This window comes from Zalophus californianus, chromosome 16 (assembly GCF_009762305.2).
Source record: "Zalophus californianus isolate mZalCal1 chromosome 16, mZalCal1.pri.v2, whole genome shotgun sequence".
NCBI lineage: Eukaryota > Metazoa > Chordata > Mammalia > Carnivora > Otariidae > Zalophus > Zalophus californianus.
The window spans coordinates 25,429,783-25,452,654 of record NC_045610.1 but is presented as its reverse complement, the minus strand read 5'-3'; the positions used below and the strand labels follow the sequence as shown (position 1 = coordinate 25,452,654).

Here is a 22,872-nt window from a genome sequence, read left to right as displayed (position 1 = left end):
AGATACCCCAATACAATTGTCCTAAGACATGCACCTTTTACTCACCGGTTAACTAAGCAGGCTGAACTTAAGTATATGTAATAACAACTTGACTGTATTAAAATTCATCAAAGCACTTTAATTGATACAAGGTGGATAAGACTTTATCATGTGAACAAAAAGACAAAAACACTTCAGGAGCCATTAAATTATTATGAATAACAGCTGTACCCAGGGAAAGAAAGAGCTTAAGTTTATGTCATCATTCTGGAGCATTTTCCTTTGATTAGAGACTTTGCCACACTGCTAACTTCAATTATATAAATGTGTAAAGGCATATTATACCACTTAGTTTATCTTAGCCACAAAATGCTTTTAAATAAAACAAGTAACACAGATTTAAAAATGGATACGAAGTCAATCAAATCCACTCTTCCTTAATGCAGTTACCACACAATGATCCCGTCAACATAAAATCAAACTAATCAATTTAGCATTAGAAAGATGGTGAATCAAATTTTATACGATGCCACTGTAAACATGAAAATATCTTTATTAAAGCCTCAATGGATTTAAACAGCAAAAGTGAACATAATGTCAGCTTCAGCTCCTGAGATATATATGGAAAAAGAAAAACATTACAGCTAAGGTCAAATATCAGTTGGAAAGGGCTAGAAGTGATAAATCTATGACAATAACCCCTGAAGTCTTTTTAATACAATCCAGCATAACCTAAAAACAGCCCTGTACTCCAACTGAACTATGTATCAGAGACAAAAATGTCTTCTTGACAAAAAACAGATTCACATTAATAAAAGAAAGGAGGACAGTATTATACTCAGGAAATCTTGTTGCTTTAAAAAATATTTATAATTCTTTCAAAATGCACATAGCAACTTACCATTTATTGAACATCAATTTATTTCCTGCTTTATAATAGAACCTTAAAATCAATTAACATTTCAGAACATTTTAAGTGGGAATGAAAAGAGATTATGATCTCAACAAATATAGAAAAGATAGCATTTTTCAGGTTGGGCAACACTTTTTAACTTTTTAAGTTAAAAAAACTTTTTTAAGTTTTTTTTAACTTTTAAAAGCTAACAATTCTGTAACACTTATTTCCTAATAAACAACTTTACTTGTTTCAAGTGTTAACAATTCCTTTACCAAGGAAAAATGAACTTTTGCAACTCCACAACCTCCAGTTCATTTCCATATTCGAAATCCAAGAATTCCATTTTAAACTTTAAAAAATAAAGAACGGGGGCGGGGGCGACATTTGATGACATAAGGCCTAATGCTATGCTTTTTAATATAATTAAAGATTTTCTTTTTACATGTTCCTACACTTAAATATAATAAAAAAAGTTGAGTTACACCTCTGTTTCATGAAAAATAATGAGATAACATTTTCTGCTTCTAAATGACTACAAATCTGTCTGTCAACAAATGGTAGATGCTTAACAGACTTCTTAGACTCACCGAACTCAACAATGTTGAGGAGGATTGTTACTATGCAGTAAATGTGGGTGGCCTTGGAGGTAAATTAATTAAGAATCAAAGGACAAAAGAAAATATTTTTTACCTTAACACTCATAAAACACTAAGGGTTTAAATATTTAATTCCAATTAAGAAAGAAAATTAACATTTGTGTCTATCAACTTGAGCTAATTAACACAACTTAAAAAAAGTCATTAGTCAACTGAAAAGTTTGCTAGCACATCTTTAAAAAGAGTTTTAAACAAGAATACAAGCCTGCACTACAAGATATTTGGTGAACCACAAAGTTAACATGGGAGAGGTAGAAAATGACTATTATTCTGATTTCAAATAAAATACAACAGCTAAATTCAATAACCTAGAATTTCAAAGATTTTTTTTTTTATCTTTTCACTGCAGTAGAGTTCACGTGCTTTTGAAAGGCCACTTGATCTTACTACAGGAACCAGTACATGAATAGTGGTCAAAGGTGATCTTTCATCAGATATAGAACCATATATACTGGAAGCAGATTTTCTAAAAAGAGCATGCAATATTTAGGGTTAATACTTTTAAGACTCACATAGCTTCTAGACATTATGTTCTGAAAACAGAATTAAATATATGTTATAGATAAAATATTTTTTTAAAGATTTTATTTATTTATTTGACAGAGAAAGACAGCAAGAGAGGGAACACAAGCAGGGCGAGTGGGAGAGGGAGAAGCAGGCTTCCCGCTGAGCAGGGAGCCTGAAGCAGGGCTAGATCCCAGGACCCTGGGATCATGACCTGAGCCAAAGGCAGACGCTTAACAACTGAGCCACCCAGGCGCGCCGATAAAATAATTTCTATTTCACAAATGTTGCTCTACTCCTATACTATTCTAATAATCAATTTTAGGTTAGATTTTTTGTAGTAACAATCACAAACTATTAGAATTTTGAAATTAACTTCCCTTCAGAAATATATTTTAAAATTCAAGACTATTGATACAAAAGAAAATAATTTTTATGGGTGCATGAGGGGAGAAAACAAAACCCAACAGGTTTCTCGCCAGCAAGATTTACATTATGTCACATATTTTTCCATGTTTATAATCACTCCTTCTAAATGTTTCTGCATTATCTGAAGATATAGGATTTGATAATATGCATTACCATGTATGTATACTAATATACACTTTGCGACTTTGAGAATTTTTTCATACCTATAAATAAATGTGTAATAAAATTTGATATTATTTACATTATTGTCAATTGTAACCATCATAATTCATCAATAATTTTTTGTTTTGTTTCTATTTAATATTTTAAATTAAATTAGATGGTAAGTATGCTCACACCGTTTTCTTCTCAATGACAGTGATTTTTCTGCATTGTTTACTAATGTGTCTTTTTTTTAATCAACATATAATGTATAATTTGATTCAGAGCTACAGGTCTGTGATTCATCAGTCTTGCACAATTCACAGCGCTCACCATAGTACATACCCTCACGGATGTCCATCACCCAGCCACCCCATCCCTCCCACCGCCCTCCACTCCAGCAACCCTCAGTTTGTTTCCTGAAATTAAGAGTCTCTTATACTTTGTCTCCCTCTCTGGTTTCGTCTTTCATTTTTCATTCTTGCTTCCCTTCCCCTATGATTCTCTGTGTTGTTTCTCAAATTCCTGATGTCAGTGAGGTGTAACTCCTATCACTTCTCTTTCTCTGACTGACTTACTTTGCTTAGCATAACACCCTCTAGTTCCATCCATGTCGTTGCAAATGGCAAGATTTCATCTTTTTGATGGCTGCATAATATTCCATGTATATACATCTTTATCCATTCATCTATTGATGGATTAGGCTCTTTTCATAGTCTGGCTATTGTGTACATTGCTGCTATAAACATTGGGGTGAACATGCCCCTTTGGATCACTACATTTGTATCTTTGGGGTAAATACCCAGTAGTGCAATTGCTGGGTCATAGGGTAGCTCTATTTTCAACTTTGTGAGGAACCTGAATACTGTTTTCCAGAGTGGCACACCAGCTTGCATTCCCACCAACAGTGTAGGAGGGTTCCCCTTTATCCGCATCCTCGCAAATATCTCTCATTTCCTGACTTGTTAATTTTTGCCATTCTGACTGGTGTGAGGTGGTATCTCATTGAGGTTTTGATTCGTATTTCCCTGATGCCAAGTGATGTTGAGCACGTTTTCATGTGTCTGTTGGCCATCTGGATGTCTTCTCTGCAGAAATGTCTGTTCGTGTCTTCAGCCCATTTCTTCATTGGATTATTTGTTCTTTGGGTGTTGCATTTGATAAATTCTTTATAGATTTTGGATACTAGCCCTTTATCTGATATGCCATTTGCAAATATCTTCTCCCATTCCATCAGTTGTCTTTTGGTTTTGTTGACTGTTTCTTTTGCCGTGCAGAGGCTTTTTATCCTGATGAAGTCCCAATAGTTCATTTTTGCCCTTGCTTCCCTTGCCTTTGGTGATGTTTCTAGGAAAAAGTTGCTGCAGCTGAGGTAGGAGAGGGTGTGGCCTGTGTTCTCCTCAAGGATTTTGATGGATTCCTGTCTCACATTTAGGTCTTTCACCCATTTTGAGTCTTTTTGTGTGTGTGCTGTAAGGAAATGATCCAATTTCATTCTTCCTCATGTGGCTGTCCAATTTTTCCAACACCATTTGTTGAAGAGACTGTCTTTTTTCCATTGGACATTCTTCCCTGCTTTGTCGAAGACTGGTTGACCATAGAGTTGAGGGTCCATTCCTGGGCTCTCTATTCTGTTCCATTGATCTATGTGTCTGTTTTTGTGCCAGTACCATACTGTCTTGATGACTGCAGCTATGTAATAGAGCTTGAAGTCCGGAATTCTAATGCCACCGACTTTGCTTTTCTTTTTCAACACTCCTCTGGCTATTTGGGGTCTTTTCTGGTTCCATACAAATTTTAGGATTATTTCTTCCATTTCTTTGAAAAAAGTGGATGGTATTTTGATAGGGATTGCATTAACTGTGTAGATTGCTTTCGGTAGTATAGACATACAATATTTTTTTCTTCCAATCCATGAGCATAGAACGTTTTTCCATTTCTTTGTGTCTTTCTCAATTTATTTCAGGAGTATTGTATAGTTTTCTGAGTGCAGATCCTTTGCCTCTTTGGTTAGATTTATTCCTAGGTATCTTATGGTGTTGGGTGCAATTATAAATGGGATCGACTCCTTAATTTCTCTTTCTTCTGTCTTGTTGTGGGTATATAGGAATGCCACTGATTTCTGTGCATTGATTTTATATACTGCCACTTTACTGAATTCCTGTATGAGTTCTAGCAGTTTTGGGATGGAGTCTTTTGGGTTTTCCACGTACAGTATCATATCATCTGCAAACAGTGAGAGTTTGACTTCTTCTTTGCCAATTCGGATGCCTTTTATTTCTTTTTCCTGTCTGACTGCTGTGCCTAGGACTTCTAGTACCATGTTGAATAGCACTGGTGATAGTGGACATCCCTGCCACATTCCTGACCCTAGGGGTAAAGCTCTCATTTTTTTTCCCCATTGAAAATGATATTTGCTGTAGGTTTTTCATAGATGGCATTTATGATATTGAGGTATGTACCCTCTATCCCTATACTCTGAAGAGTTTTGATCAAGAAAGGATGCTGTACTTTGTCAAATGCTTTTTCTGCATCTCTTGAGAGGATCATATGATTCTTGTTCTTTCTTTTGTTAATGTATTGTATCACGTTGATTGATTTGCGGGTGTTGAACCAACCTTGCAGCCCAGGGATAAATCCCACTTGGTCGTGGTGAATAATCCTTTTAATGTACTGTTGGGTCCTATTGGCTAGTATTTTGGTGAGAATTTTTGCATCTATGTTCATCAAGGATATTGGTCTGTAGTTCTCCTTTTTGATGGAGTCTTTGTCTGGTTTTGGGATCAAGGTAATGGTGGCCTCATAAAATGAGTTGGAAGTTTTCCTTCCATTTCTATTTTTTGGAACAGTTTCAGGAGAATGGGTATTAATTCTTCTTTAAATGTTTGGTAGAATTCCCTTGGGAAGCCATCTGGCCCTGGGCTTTTGTTTGTTGGGAGATTTTTGATGACTGCTTCAATTTCCTTAGTGGAAATAGGTCTGTTCAGGTTTTCTATTTCTTCCTGGTTCAATTTTGGTAGTTGATACATCTCTAGGAATGCATCCATTTCTTCCAGGTCATCTAATTTGCTGGCATAGAGTTGCTCATAATATGTTCTTATAATTGTTTGTATTTCTTTGGTGTTGGTTGTGATCGCTCCTCTTTCATTCATGATTGTGTTGATTTGGGTCATTTCTCTTTTCTTTCTGATAAGTCTGGCCAGGGGTTTATCAATCTTGTTGATTATTTCAAAGAACAAGCTCCTAGTCTCGTTGATCTGTTCTACTGTTCTTTTGGTTTCTATTTCATTGATTTCTGCTCTGATCTTTATTATTTCTCTTCTCCTGCTGGGTTTAGGCTTTATTTGCTGTTTTTTCTCTAGCTCCTTTAGGTGTAGGGTTAGGTTGTGTATTTGAGACCTTTCTTGTTTCTTGAGAAAGGCTTGTATTGCTATATACTTTCCTCTCAGGACTGCCTTTGCTGTATCCCAAAGATATTGAACAGTTGTGTTTTCATTTTCACTGGTTTCCATGAATTTTTTTAATTCTTCTTTAATTTCCTGGTTGACCCATTCATTCTTTAGTAGGATGCTCTTTAGCCTCCATGTATTTGAGTTCTTTCCGACTTTCCTCTTGTGATTTGAGTTCTAGTTTCAAAGCACTGTGGTCTGAAAATATGCAGGGAATAATCCCAATCTTTTGGTAGCAGTTGAGACCTGATTTGTGACCTAGGATGTGATCTATTCTGGAGAATGTTTCATGGGCACTAGAGACGAATGTGTATTCCGTTGCTTTGGGATGGAATCTTCTGAATATGTCTGTGAAGTCCATCTGGTCCAGTGTGTCATTTAAAGTCTTTATTTCCTTGTTGATCTTTTGCTTAGATGATCTGTCCATTTCAGTGAGGGGGGTGTTAAAGTCTCCTATTATTATTGTATTATTGTCGATGTGTTTCTTTGCTTTTGTTATTAATTGCCTTATAATTGGCTGCTCCCATGTTAGGGGCATACATACAATTGTTAGATCTTCTTGTTGGATAGACCCTTTAAGTATGACATAGTGTCCTTCCTCATCTCTAATTATACTCTCTGGTTTAAAATCTAATTTTTTCTGATATTAAGATTGCCACCCAGCTTTCTTTTGATGTCCATTAGCATGGTAAATGGTTTCCCACCCCCCTCACTTTAAATCTGGAGGCGTCTTTGGGTCTAAAGTGAGTCTCCTGCAGACAGCATATGGATGGGTCTTGTTTTTTAATCCAATCTGATAGCCTGTGTCTTTTGATTGGGGCATTTAGCCCATTTACATTCAGGGTACCTATTGAAAGATATGAATTTAGTGCCATTGTATTGCCTGTTAGGTGACTGTTACTGTATATTGTCTCTATTCCTTCCTGGTCTATGTACTTTTAGGCTCTTTCTTTGCTTAGAGGGCCCCTTTCAATACTTCTTGTAGGCTCGTTTGGTGTTCGCAAATTCTTTCAGTTTTTGTTTGTCCTGCAAGCTTTTTATGTCTCCTATTTTCAATGACAGCCTAGCTGGATACAGTATTCTTGGCTGCATATTTTTCTCGGTTAGTGCTCTGAATATATCATGCCAGTCCTTTCTGGCCTGCCAGGTCTCTGGATAGGTCTGCTGCCAATCTAATTATTTCTACAGTTGTAGGTTGTAGACCTCTTGTCCTGAGCTGCTTTCAGGATTTTTTCTTTGTCTCTGAGACTCATAAGTTTTACTATTAGATGTCGGGGTGTTGACCTATTTTTATTGATTTTGAGAGGGGTTCTCTGTGCCTCCTGGATTTTGATGCCTGTTTCCTTCCCCAAATTAGGGAAGTTCTCTGCTATAATTTGCTCCAATATACCTTCTGCCCCTCTCTCTCTTCTTCTTCTGGGATGCCAATTATTCTAATATTGTTTCATCTTATGGTATCACTTATCTCTCAAATTCTGCCCTCGTGATCCAGTAGTTATCTTTTTCTCAGCTTCTTTATTCTCCATCATTTGGTCTTCTATATCATTAATTCTCTCTTCTGCCTCATTTATCCTAGCAGTTAGAGCCTCTGTTTTTTATTGCACCTCATTAATAGCCTTTTTGATTTCAACTTGGTTAGATTTTAGTTCTTTTGTATCTCCAGAAAGAGATTATCTAGTATCTTCTATGCTTTTTTCAAGCTCAGCTAGTATCTTTTAATCATCATTCTGAGCTCTAGTTCTGACATCTTACTAATGTCCGTACTGTTTAGGTCCCTGGCAGTCAGTATTGCCTCTTGTTCTTTTTTTTGAGGTGAGTTTTTCCGTCTTGTCATTTTGTCCAGAGGAAAACAGATGAATGAGGGAACAAACTGCTAAAAGGGTAACAACGACCCCAGAAAAATATACACTAAACAAATCAGAAGAAACCCAAAACCGGGGGGAAAAGAAAGGAAAAAAAAAAGAAAGAAAGAAAAATTAATATGATCAGGCCGGTGAATAGAACAGAGCCACACACTAGATTTTGAGTGTACCTTGGTCTGTTAGAAGAAAGTGCCTTTCAAAATTTTAAAGAGAGGAAAACTTACATATATATAAAAATAAGGGTAAATATGATGAAGGGATGGAATATGACTGTAAAGATGAAAATTAAAAAAGATTTTTAAAAAGGAATTGATGGGCGCCTGGGTGGCTCATTTGGTTAAGCATCTGCCTTCGGCTCAGGTCATGATCCCTGAGTCCTGGGATCAAGTCCCACACTGGGCTCCCTGCTCAGCGGGGAGTCTGCTTCTCCCTCTCCCTCTCCCTCTCCCTCTGTGTTCTCCCTCTCTCTCAAATAAGTAAATGAAATCTTAAAAAAATTTTAAAAAAGGAATTGATAAGATGTTGGTTGAAAAAGGAAAGAAGAAAAATTCAACTCAAAAATTAGAAAAAGAAAAAGAAAATTTAAAAGATTAACTTTGAAAGACTAAAGAATCACAGGGAAAAAGCCATGAATTCTATGTGCACTGGAGTCTTGCAGTTCTCATTGATTGGTAAACTTGGTCTTGGCTGGATGTTCTTGCCGATCTTCTGGGGGAGGGCCCTGTTGCAGTGATTCTCAAATGTCTTTGCCTGAGACAGAATTGCACCGCCCTTGCCAGGGGCCAGGCTAAGTAATCTGCTCAGGTTTGCTCTTTTTAGCTTTCCCTGCAAGATTTCTGTACAGCTTTCGAGGACGAGAGTGAAAATGGCGGCCTCCCAATCTCTGGTCCCAGAGGAGCCGAGAGCTCAGGGCCCCACTCCTCAGTGAGCCCTCAGAGAAAAGCAGTCAATGACTCCTGTCTCCCTGGTCTCTGGCTGCACTCCGTGCTCACCTGGCCTGTGACCAAGCATTTCTAACTCTGGCACCTGACCCCGTTTGGAGTCTCCAAACCCAGCAGATTCCTGAAGTGCTCTCCCATGCCGCTCCTCCCAGGGGAAGAAGGGGAGTCTCCCCGGATCTGCGCTTGTTGGGTCCCTGCTCGAAGAGTAGTAGCCCAACAGTGCCACGGATCACAGTTTATGGCAACCCTGAGCCGAGAACCCACTCCTCGGCTCCATCTTTGCAGCTCGCTTCCCCGCCCTGATACCTGGGAGCTCTGCCACACTCAGGCACCCCCAGTCTTTCTGTGATCCCCGAGGGTCTGGAGTCCCAATGAGGGTTCCACCCCCCCACCCCACCCCTGCTTAGCCATTGGAGTGACATCCCTCAGCAAAGCAGACTTCTAAAAGTTCCAATTTTGTGCTCCACTGCTCTATCACTGGCCAGTAGCCAGCTGACGGAGGCTCCCTCCCCGCATGGTCTATCTTCCTGAATATCGCCTTGGATTCACTTCTCCACAGGTCCTACCTTCCAGAAAGTGGTCACTTTTTTGTTCATAGAATTGCTGCTATTCTTTTCTTCGATCTCCTGTTGAGTTTGTAGGTGTTCCGAATGGTTTGATAACTATCTAGCTGAATTCCTGGGACCAGAGGAAATTTAGGTCTCCTACTCCTCCTCCATCTTGCTCCTCTAGTCAATAATTTTTTAAATTCCCTCCAAAATGTGGAAGCTCCTATTGGCTGCTTCTATGAGCAAGCCTCTACCTTAAAAATCAATTATTAGGGGCACCTGGGTGGCTGAGTCGTTAAGCATCTGCCTTCAGCTCAGGTCATGATCCCAGGGTCCTGGGATCAAGCCCCACATTGGGCTCCCCTATGGGGAGCCTGTTTTCCCTCTCCCACTCCCCCTGCTTGTGTTCCCTCTCTTGCTGTGTCTCTCTCTGTCAAATAAATAAATAAAATCTTTAAAAAAAATCAATTATTAAAGGGTGCCTGGGTGGTTCAGTTGATTAGGCATCTGCCTTCGGCTCAGGTCATGATCTCGGGGTCCTGGGATTGAGGGGCATCTGCTTCTCTGGTCACGGGGGCATCTGCTTCTCCCACCCACTTGGCCCCTCCCCCTCAACTCATGTGCTCTCTCTCTCTCAAATAAATAAAATCTTTTAAAAATCAGTTATTAATCTTCTGATATAGGTTACAACAAGCATCATTTTTTTTAAAGATTTTATTTATTTATTTGACAGAGAGAGACACAGCGAGAGAAGGAACACAAGCAGGGGTAGTGGGAGAGGGAGAAGCAGGCTTCCTGAGGATCAGGGAGCCCAATGCGGGGCTCAATCCCAGGACCCTGGGATCATGACCTGAGCCGAAGACAGACGCTTAACAGCTGAGCCACCCAGGTGCCCCAGAACAAGCATCATTTTTTAAAAAATCATATTATGAACAGAACAGTATAAAAAGATATGTAATTATTTATTTGTGAAACAAATGTTCTGATGAAGAGATAACAAGAACTCCTTAGAACCTCAATTTTACCTTCAGGTTTGAAACATTAATAATGTTTGAAATAACAGGTTTTAACATGTTACTCATCATTTCTTGAAAAAAGAATTCTAATCTGAAATAACCTCAGTTGCTAGAATTCCAAATTAATAATCTCCAAGGCCAAGTGCATTTGGCTGTTCTTGATCACAAATGATATTCTTAGTCACCCCATCCTTTGCAGAAAAAGGACATTACCTATATCAGAAGTTCTTACCTGACCCTCTCCAACTGTTTCAGTGTCAATTACTGTGATGATGCCTGGAACCAAAGGACTCCGCCTGGAATTACTATGGAGGGCAACATCATCTTCGGTGACACCTGAAGGCAGTGTGCCTGTCAGCTGAGTCACCACTTTCCCAACCATTGTCAAGCCAGTTTTCAATGTCTATACAATGAAATGTAAAACATATGACTTCACATCAGTATTTGGATTCCAAACAGAAATATGCATCTCATTAATTCTCCTACCTTTTAAATTCCTTATTCTCTTACAAGTCTATATATAGCAGTGACTGTCACAGAAATTCAGTCTGACTTTTCATATGATCTTAAATTTTAGTTAGAAAATCAGTATTAATTTGAGTGAATGCTGTCAGTAGAATCCCCAAAGTCTTTATAGTGAGAATAAAGCCATAAGCAAATAATTTTTTTAAGCCATAAGTAAATCATTAAAGAGCTTTGTTTCACATGAGGGAACAATTATATTTTTATTTAAAACAAATATTTCTTCTCTTCCCTCTTCTTAATGCATATAACAATGGCAAGATTTCATTCTTTCTGATGGCTGAATAATATCCCATTGTGTATATATACCACATCTTCTTTATCCATTCATCAGTCAATGGACATTTGGACTCTTTCCATAATTCAGCTATTGTTGATAGTGTTGCTATAAACATCGGGGTGCATGTGCCCCCTTCAAATCAGAATTTTTGTACCCTCTGGGTAAAAACTTAGTAGTGCAATTGCTGGATCATAGGGTAGTTCTATTTTTAACTTTTTGAGGAATCTCCATACTGTTTTCTACAGTGGTTGTACCAGTTCACTTTCCCAACAACAGTCTAAGAGGGTTCCCCTTAGTCCACATCTTCACGAACATCTGTTATTATTTTTTGGAAATATTATAAATCTAATTTTAAATCTATTTCTTAGCATTAAAAAGACTTACCAATGGTAGAATGCCGTTCTACCAGTTGTAGAATGAAAAAGACTATGCTTCCAAAGTAAATCTATAATACGTTGTTATATAATATTGTGCATCAAGATCAGGCATGTAGATACCTATTCCTATGCCACAGCCACACATCACACATGGGCCAGACAAGAGCCCCACATACTCCCATGTCACAGCCATAGCCCTACCAGAGTAGGTGGGCAGACAGGTGCAGCTCACACAGGAGATACCCCTTGAGCGCCTGGCACTGGTGGCTAGGAGGAATAAGTGCTTCTGAGCCCCACAAGCTATCTCCTACAAAGGCCACTCCTTCAAGACTGCTAGAGGTAGCTGATGTGCCTAATACATAGAAACAAACACAGAAAGGCAAAATGAGAAGACAGAGGAGTATGTTCCAAAGAACAAGACAAAAGCTCAGAAAAAGACCTTAATAAAATGAGATAAGAAACAGAGTTCAAAATAATGGTCATAAAGATGCCCACCAAACTCAGAAGAATGAATGAACACAGTGAAAACTTCAACAAAATGAGAGAAAATATTAAAAAGTATCAAATAGAAGTTACAGAGCTGAAAAATACCCTAGAGGGGTTCAACAGCAGACTAAATGAAGCAGATCAGTGAGATAGAAGGCAAAACAATGGAACTCACTCAGGACAAAGGAGCAAAAAGAATAAAGATTTAAAAAATGAAAACCTTGGGAGAACGTCAAGCAGAACAACATTCACATTATAGGGTTCCCAGAGGAGAAGAGAGAAAGGGCCAGAAAAATTATTTTAAAAAAATAATAGCTGAAAATATCCCTAATCTGGGGAAGGAAACAGGCATACAGGGGGGAACCTCAGAGAGTTCCAAATAAGACAAACCCAAAGAGATCCACACCAAGACACATTATAATTAAAATGGTAAAAGTTAAAGAGAGACTCTTAAAGGCATCAAAAGAAATACATACAAGGAAATGATATAAGACTATCAAGATTTTTCAGCAGAAACTTTACAGGTCAGAACATGACCAGCATGACATATTTGAAGTGCTAAAAGGAAAAAACTTCCAACCAAGAATTCTCTACCCAGCAAAGTTATCACTCAAGAATTGAAGGGGAGGACGCCTGGGAGGCTCAGTTGGTTAAGCGACTGCCTTCAGCTCAGGTCATGATCCCAGAGTCCTGGGATCGAGTCCCACATCAGGCTCCCAGCTCAGCGGGGAGCCTGCTTCTTCCTCTGACCCTCTCCCCTCTCATGCTGCTTCTCTCTCTCTCTCTCTCTCAAATAAATAAATAAAATCTTAAAAAAAAAAGAATTGAAGTGGAAATAAGAATTTTCCAGATAAGCAAAAACTAAAGGAGTTTATCATTGCTAGAATGGCCTTACAATAAATGTTAAAGGTACTTCTTTAAGCTAAAAAGAAATATTTAATATTTCATAACAAGGAAACATACAAAAGTAAAACTCTCATTAGAAAAGATAAGTCTATAGTACAGACAGTGGATCAATCACTTACAAAGCAATTATGAAGGCTAAAAGAGAATAGGAGTAAAATTAAAACTACAGGGGTGCCTGGGTGGCTCAGTCGTTAAGCATCTGCCTTCGGCTCAGGTCATGATCCCAGGGTCCTGGGATCAAGCCCCACATCGGGCTCCCCTGCGGGGAGCCTGTTTTCCCTCTCCCACTCCCCCTGCTTGTGTTCCCTCTCTCGCTGTGTCTGTCAAATAAATAAATAAAATCTTTTTAAAAAATTTAAAACTACAATTAAGGGATGCACAAAATAAAAGATGTAAAGTATGACATCAACATTACCCTGATACCAAAAGCAGATAAGGACACTAGAGAAAGGGATATTACATGCCAATATCCCTGACAAACATATATGCAAAAATCCCTAACAAAATATTAGCAAACCAAATTCAAAAACACATTAAAAGGATCATACACGATGATCAAGTAGGATTTATTCCAGAGATGCTAGGATGGTTCAACATCCACAAATCAATGTGGTACACCATGTTAACAAAACGAGGGATAAAAATCTTATGATCATTTCAATAGATGCAGAAAAAGCATTTGACAAAATTCAACCTCCATTTATGATAAAAACTTTCAACAAAGTGGGTATAAAGGGTACATACCTCAACAAAGTAAAGACCCTGTATGATAAACTCATAACTAGTATCATACTTAATAGTGAAAAACTGAAAACTTGTCCTTTAAAATTGGGAACAAGATCAGAATTACACTTTCTCCACTGTTATTCAACATAGCATTGGAGGTCCTAACCACAACAATCAGGCAAGAAAAAGAAATAAAAAGCATCCAAATCAGAAAAAGAAGTGGTAAAATCATCACTATTTGCAGATACACAGAAAACCTCCATCAAAAAACTGTTAGAACTAATAAACAAATTCAGTAAAGTTGCAGAATACAAAATCAATATACAGAAATCTGTGGTGTTTCCATACACTAATAACAAACTATCAGAAAAAGAAATTAAGAAAGCAATGGCATTCACAACAGCATCAAAAAGAATAAAATACCTAGGAATGAATTTAACCAGGGAGGTGAAAGCCACATACACTGATGAAAGAAATTGAAGAAGAAGAAACAAATAAATAGAAAGATAGTCCATGTTCATGGATTGGAAGAATTTACACTGTTTCAATGTCCATACTACCCAATGCAATCTACAGATTCGATGCAATCCCTACCAAAATTCCAGTGGCATTTTTAAGTAGTAACAGGAATAGAATACAAGGCAATACTGGATGGTGGTTGAAATCAGGCTTTGGAGATAGACAGTCTAATTGAATTGAAATATATATATAATATATATATAATGGAATACTACTTAGCTACACAGAAGAATGAAATACTGCCATTTATGACAACATGGATGGACCTTGAGGTTATTGGGCAAGGGAGATAAGTCAGACAGAGAAAGACAAATACCATTTGATTTCATTTATATGTGGAATCTAAAAAAACAAACAAAAGAATATAAAAACAAATTCACAGAGAATGGATTGATGGTTACCAGACGGGAAGGTGACTGGGAGGTGGGCAAATGGGTGAAGGCAGTCAATTTGATGGTGATGAATGGTGACTAGACTTTTGGTGGTAATCATTTTGTAGTACATACAGATGTCAAATTATAATGTACACATAAAACGTATATGTTATATACCAATTTTACCTCGATTAAAAAAAAAAAGATTTGGCATGTGGAAATACAGTCTCCATCCAAGATACCAATTACTAGATGAATAAAACATCACAAAAGATTAGCTAAGAAGGTTCTTTTTTCTCTGGTAACAGAAAACAATTCAGCGTAATGCTTCTAATATACTATTTCAATTAAAGACAACTTAAGATGTTTTATAATTACGTTTTAGTTCCATTTCATTCGAAGCAAATAGACAAAACTAACTCATGTGAGTTTTTTCTTTTATGTGAATCTTATCTGATTACTGCTATTTGCATTAACAAACAACAATGTTAAAGTAATGGGTTGTTGTGGGGTTTTGTCCCACAAAGAGAAAAAAGCTACAAGAAAGAGAAATGCATGTAATTCATAAATACCTAAAAAAGATTTAACCAGCAGAGTGAAAAGAAGTAATCTAGATTACATGGACATATCAAAAATTATGTAGAATACACACATTCAGAAATAATTTTTTTCCAATTCTCAAATTGTGAGAAAAATTTTTTATTAAAATACTGCAAACTAATCTTTAATTAAATGACTCTCTCTTTTCAGAATAATCATGGAGAATATGCTCACCTATATTCTGGAATATGCTCACCTATATTCTGGCATATGCTACAGCTAAATTTTAAAATGAAAATTATTATACATGTGGTATTTCAAATACTGTTTCATAAAAGATAGGCAAAGAAGATACTTTATAAAGGCCTAAATGTGCTTTAAGCAACAATTAGATTGGAATTAATAAGGAAATGTATTTTCCAAGGAAATTTTCCATTAAGACACCATATAACTAACACTAGCAATATACATATTTTACTGTAGCTATGTCCCGTGGAATCTTTACTGTGAACTTGTCAAGGCTCCTAACATAAATGATCTCTACAGATTTCTTCGAACACCTCAGGTTTATAGAAGAGAAAATTGAGGCTACAGAAGTTAAGTAAAACAGCAGCTCAAACAGCTAACTGATGACAAAGCCAGAATTCAATCAATTCAATTCAATTAGACTATCTCCAAAGCCTGATTTCAGCCACCATCCAGTATTGCCTTGTATTCTATTCCTGTTACTACTTAAGATCTCACACTTCATGAATTCAGGACACCAACGTATGGGGGGGCAGGGGAGGGGGGAATAGGGAAAAATGACTATAATAGTGTGTCCTAATAAATACTTAAATAAAATGACCATCAAAGCCATTTGCTGAACTCAAGCAAAAAGATATAACTTACTGCTGACTGAAACCATGAAAAAGCCACAGATCAATTGTAACTCTTCTATTTAGCGCTAAAAACTCAAACTGCAGTGATTATAAAACACACTAGCGTTCCTCAGTTAGCAGCCGAACATTTTTTTCAATAATTCACAAGCAATGACTTACACAAAGTCTGTTAGAGCGTTGTCAAGAAGGCCTCTGAAGGACCAACAAAATCAGGCGCCACTGTGTATTGATGTCAAAGCTGGCTAGGAAGCCTGATTAACCTCTGAGATGCCTCAGCTGCAGTACTTACTCCATCAATGCTAATGGAGATGTTCCCACTTAAACAGAGCTATCCCTTTATCAAAGGAATCCGCCTTTCAGGTTTAAAGTCTGGTTGTATATCCTCCCCATTTGCCCTTGAGCCTATTATTTCATGCTTTTATATCAATGAATAGGAATAAAACTAAAAGAACTGGAGCACACAGAAAGTGGGAAGAAGTGTACCAAAGAGACCACAAGATAAAAAGAAAAGTCAATATAAGAGAACTAGGAAAAAAAAACTCCAGAAAGGGGGAAAAGAGTAGTATATTTCACAGTCAAAGGCTCACATCACATCAAGAGTTATTGATAATTCTCACACACATATACCAAGAAAACTTACAACTACCATTTTATTAGTAGACAAAAATTTAAGCCCAAAACTTAAGTCATCAAATCTGCACTTTGTACAATAAGTGACAAGATAGCACTACCTATCATAGCTCATTAACTTTCAAAATAAGGTACAATGCAGGGGGTGAAAGGGGTCCTGGAAGTTTCTTGCATCAGTAAAGACCTTTGCTTCTAGAAGAAATTTGTTTCCATGTTAGAATCAAACACACTGATAAGAACTAGTGTCCAGAAGAAATATATAATGTTATTCAATAGTGTTCACCTACCATATTTAGATACCTAAATCACCTCAGAGTAATTAGTCTTTTGATTAGATTTTAGCCAAAAGAGCCTGTACGTACCTGATGATTCCCTCGACATACCAAAAAGGATGAAGACCCGGTAAAAATTAGAAATAAAAAAAATCTAATTTGGCCAAAGGGAGAATATTAAATTAGATTGAGTGTCTTCACAGTCTGAGGTAGCTAAAAAGTTTATTATCCCGACAAATCTTAACAAGACTTATTCACAGAACTAAATTTTATCTTGTAGGAGAGCTGAATGTAAGGCTATACCAACTACATCAGATAGTCCACTCTGATCAAAAATTCAAATGAGCATGGTACTTATTCTGTTCTGTGCAGACAGATTTGCCAAAGGGTCACTAGTCATCTTTAACTTTCTCATGTCATATCAGTTGTCTTCCCTGTCCATTAGCGCTAATGGTGCTGCTCTCACAAAAGCTGTTAGTTGTCATTAAGAAGTTATCAGATAACCAGGGAAAAAAGGAGGCATTTTCATTAAATCAATTTACCACACTGGCATTAAAACACATTAAAAGGAAAAATCAAATAGGACAGATATATGGTAATTAGGAAATATGGACCAAGATTTTATAAATGTATCAAAATAATGCAATTTGAATTATTTCAGTATTAAACTTTTCCCCTTAGCACTGTCACAGAGAATTCATCACCATTATATTCTAAGGAAAGCCACATAAATTATTTGGAAAAGCAAAGGGAAAAATCTAAAACTATAAAGATTAATTTTAAGTGCTATTTGAAAATTCAGAAACTATAAAAAAGATTATTTCCTCTAAGGAGACTCAAGTACATATACAATTAATATATTTGTACTTACAACTATATGATGAGACAAAAAATAAGAATAAAAATTTAATAATTAATCCTTCTATATAACAAAGCAGTTAACCTCTTAGGAGTCATATAAGCAGGTGTCATCAGTGAGAGAAAAATATTAATGATTACTCTTTGAGAAAAAGGGATGTAACAAGCAAAGTGAGTATTTTAAGATTAGTATTTTCTTAAGGAGCACATACGACATGGCTTTTTAAACATTTTCATGTTATATCTCAAAAAATGTATTATCTAGAAATGATAAAAATGGTAAGAAATATCAAGAAATTTTATTTTCTATTTTCAATAATGGCAGGCTAGGCAAATCAGGTCAACCCTACCAAAGAAAACAAGTAGGGTAACTGGGGAGAATTTTTTTTTTTCAACTCTGCTTAAAGGTACTAAATATGTAACAAGATAGTAAAGAGTTACTAGATCCAAATCCAAAAGAACAAGAAAATCCAGACATGTGATCAGGATAGTTAGGCCTAGATGCATCTCATGATTCTAGAGGAGGCTTCTAAGAGACTGAGTGGTGCTTTTGATGGACTTGTGGTACTAGGTGGTCATGTCCAAAGAAGTCTACCTGGTGACTTTCAAACCTCCATGTTTTTTGTTTTGTTTTGTTTTGTTTTAAATATTTATTTAATATTTTTCTTTAAAGATTTTATTTATTTATTTATTAGAGAGCGAAAGAGAGAGAGAAACAGCATGAGAGGGGAGAGGGTCAGAGGGAGAAGCAGACTCCCCGCTGAGCTGGGAGCCTGATGTGGGACTCGATCCCAGGACTCCGGGATCATGACCTGAGCCGAAGGCAGTCGCTTAGCCAACTGAGCCACCCAGGTGCCCTAAACCTCCATGTTTTTGGCTAAGACACAAAGGAATATACAATAGAAATAAGAGTAAACCTGTAGCAATCAGGATCTCATAGCTATTTCAGGTGAGCTTTATTTAAATAATTTAATTAACTCAATCCCTGAAATTGGAATTAGAGGACTGACAGTGCCACCAAACTCTGGTATCTCAAACTCAAAATTGTTTCTAGGATCACTACATCAAAAACTAAGGTGACTAACATAACATAAAAAAATAAATTCTGGCAAGCAAGGAGTCAAGACATCATTAGTGACAACCAGCAAAAATACCAAACAATAAAAATACCCCCAAAAGAAGCCAGACACTGGAGTTATCCGGAAACAGACTTTAAAATAACCGTGCTTAGTACATTTAAAGAGTTTGGTACTTTGAGAAAAAACTGAATTCAATGAACCAGAAACTATCACTATTTACTAAAAGATTTTACCAATGCATATGTTTGATTTTATCAAACCCTTTTTGTATATATATTAAGATATATTATAATTGTTCTCCTTTTATTCTGTTCATGTAGCAAATGATATTCATTGATTTTGAGTAATAAGCCAGCCTGTATTGGAATTATCCCACTGGACTGTGACATTATCCTTACAATATATGTTTAATTTTTTTCTGCTAATATTTTGCTTAGGATTTTTCATATTCATGAGTAAGACAGGACTATAGTTTTCCTTTTTCATAATGCTCTTGTCAAGTTTCAGTATCAAGGTGATCCTGCATCATAAAACAAGATTAGGCACTATTTGACTCTTTTATTCTCTGGAGGAGTCTTTGTAATATTGCCATTGTTCACTCTTAAATGTGAGCATTCTCTGGAGGTTTCTAGGTCTGAAGATCTTTGGTGAGATTGTTCTCTTCTTAGTAAACTTTTATATTCCCTTATACAGAAAAGTACAGGAATTATAAGTGTATATCATGATGAATTTTCACAAGTGAATATGCTAATAGAAGTATAATACATAATGTAATAGTAACAAAAACAAAAAATATATTTGTAATTACACTACTTAATTAGAGAAGTCATTTTGATGTACTTATCGTGGAAAACTATAATTACTTTATACCTCAGAAGGCTAATTTACCCACAAAGTTTCTTATATCTAATAACTTATTAGGAGAAATTATCATTTGGGAGGTAAAATCATCTCAACTTTCCAATCTTTCCTATATATAATATCCACACATTGGAAGTGAAATGAAGGATCATTCTATTTCTGGGAAAATAATTAAATACTAAACACTAATACTAAATGCCAAAATAATTTAATATTTTTAAAAGAAATGTCAAAATATTCATGCTAACACAAGAGTCCATAAGTACATAAACATTATATAAGAAAAATGTTAAAAAAAATTAGAAAAATGTTTTCAAAAATATTTCATGGCATGGGGCACCTGGGTGGCTCAGTCAGTTAAGCATCTGCCTTCAGCTCAGGTCTTGATCCCAAGGTCCTGGGATTGAGCCCCAGACCAGGCTCCCTGCTCATCGGGGAGTCTGTTTCTCCCTCTCCCTCTGCCCCTCCCCTTGCTCCTGCTCTCTCTCTCTCTCTCTCAGATAAATAAAATCTTTAAAAAATATTTCATATAAGTTACACATAAGATTAAAAAAAAAAGCAGTATGTAGGGGAGCCTGGGTAGTGTAATCAATTAAGCATCCAACTCTTGGTTTAGGGTCAGGTCATGATCTTAGGGTCATGGGATTGAGCCCCACCTCGGGCTCTGCACTCAGCATGGCATCTGCTTGAGACTCTCTCCCTCCCCTTCTGTCCTTCCCCCCTCAAATAAATAAATAAATCTTAAAAAAAAAAAAAGAGGTGTATATGATTGGATTTAACTATCCAGTAAGTCCAAAAAGACTATCAAGAAATAGGTGACTTTACAATGGAAAAAGACAGTCTCTTCAACAAACGGTGTTGTTGGACAGCCACATGCAGAAGAATGAAACTGGACCATTTCCTTACACCACACACAAAAATAGACTCAAAATGGATGAAAGACCTAAATGTGAGACAGGAGTCCATCAAAATCCTAGAGGAGAACACAGGCAGCAACCTCTTCGACCTCAGCCGCAGCAACTTCTTCCTAGAAACATCACCAAAGGCAAGGGAAGCAAGGGCAAAAATGAACTATTGGGACTTCATCAAGATAAAAAGCTTTTGCACAGCAAAGGAAACAGTCAACAAAACCAAAAGACAACTGATGGAATGGGAGAAGATATTTGCAAATGGCATATCAGATAAAGGGCTAGTATCCAAAGTCTATAAAGAACTTATCAAACTCAACACCCAAAGAACAAATGATCCAATCAAGAAATGGGCAGAAGACATGAACAGACATTTCTGCAAAGAAGACATCCAAATGGCCAACAGACACGAAAAAGTGCTCAACATCGCTCGGCATCAGGGAAATACGAATCAAAACCTCAATGAGATACCACCTCACACCAATCAGAATGGCTAAAATTAACAAGTCAGGAAACGATGGATATTGGCAAGGATGCGGAGAAAGGGGAACCCTCCTACACTGTTGGTGGGAATGCAAGCTGGTGCAGCCACTCTGGAAAACAGTATGGAGGTTCCTCAAACAGTTGAAAATAGAGCTACCCTACAACCCAGCAATTGCACTACTGGGTATTTACCCCGAAGATACACATGCGGTGATCCGAAGGGGTATGTGCACCCCAAAGTTTATAGCAGCAATGTCCACAATAGCCAAACTGTGGAAAGAGCCAAGATGTCCATCGACAGATGAATGGATAAAGAAGATGTGGTATATATACACAATGGAATATTATGCAGCCATCAAAAAATGAAATCTTGCCATTTGCAATGGCGTGGATGGAACTAGAGGGTATTATGCTAAGCGAAATAAGTCAATCAGAGAAAGAGAAGTATCATATCTCACTGATATGAGGAATTTGAGAAACAAGACAGAAGACCACAGGGGAAAGGAGGAAAAAATGAAACAAGATGAAACCAGAGAGGGAGACAATTCATAAGAGACTCTTAATCTCAGGAAACAAACTGAGGGTTGCTGGAGGAGGGGGGGTGGGAGGGATGGGGTGGCTGGGTGATGGACACTGGGGAGGGTGTGTGCTATGGTGAGCACTGTGAATTGTGGAAGACCTGATGAATCACAGACCTGTACCCCTGAAACAAATAATACATTATATGGTAAAAAAAGAAGAAGAAGAAGATCGTAGAAAGGAAAAATGAAGGGGGGGGATCAGAGTGGGAGATGTACCATAAGAGACTATGGACTCTGAGAAACAAACTGAGGGTTTTAGAGGGGAGGGGGTGGGGGGATGGGCTAGGCCGGTGATGGGTATTAATGAGGGCACATATTGCATGGAGCACTGCGTGTTATATGCAAACAATGAATCATGGAACACTACATCAAAAATTAATGATGTAATGTATGGTGACTAACATAACATAATAAAATTAAATTAAAAAAAGAAACAGGTGACTTTACAGATGGCTAACAAACACATGGAAAAATGCTCAACATAACTCATCATTAGGGAAATACAAATCAAAACCACAATGAGATACCACCTCACACCAGTCAGAATGCCTAAAATTAACAACACAGGAAACAACAGGGTTGGTGAGGATGCGGAGAAAAAGGAACCCTCTTAACACTGTTGATGGGAATGCAAACTGGTGCAGCCACTCTGGAAAACAGTATGGAGGTTCCTCCAAAAGTTGAAAATAGAGATACCCTATGACCCGGCAATTGCACTACCAGGTATTTACCCAAAGAACGCAAAAATACTGATTTGAAGGGGCACATGCACCCCAATGTTTATAGCAGCATTATCACAATAGCCAAATTATGAAAAGAGCCCAAAATATCCATCAACTAATGAATGGATAAAGAAGATGTGGAACAGGGGCGCCTGTGTGGCTCAGTCAGTTAAGCGTCTGCCTTCGGCTCAGGTCATTATCCCAGGGTCCAGGGATCAAGCCCCACATCGGGCTCCCTGCTTAGTGGGAAGCCTGCTTCACCCTCTCCCACTCCCCCTGCTTGTGTTCCCTCTCTTGCTGTCTCTCTCTCTGTCAAATAAATAAAATCTTTAAAAAAAAAAAAAGATGTGGAACATACGCACAATGCAATATTTCTCAGCCATAAAAAAAGAATAAATCTTGCCATTTGCAGTGAGGTGGATGGAACTAGAGAGAGAGGAAAGA

General features: G+C 37.3%; 1 protein-coding gene across 1 annotated transcript in view; it reads right to left on the bottom strand.

The window, feature by feature from the left end:
* The window catches only part of BCAS3 (BCAS3 microtubule associated cell migration factor), a 598,955-nt gene that overhangs the window by 417,617 nt on the left and 158,466 nt on the right, over positions 1-22,872 (bottom strand). The window contains 1 exon segment of the mRNA XM_027625284.2: positions 10,656-10,826. Within this exon segment, the coding sequence (XP_027481085.2) occupies positions 10,656-10,826 (171 nt within the window).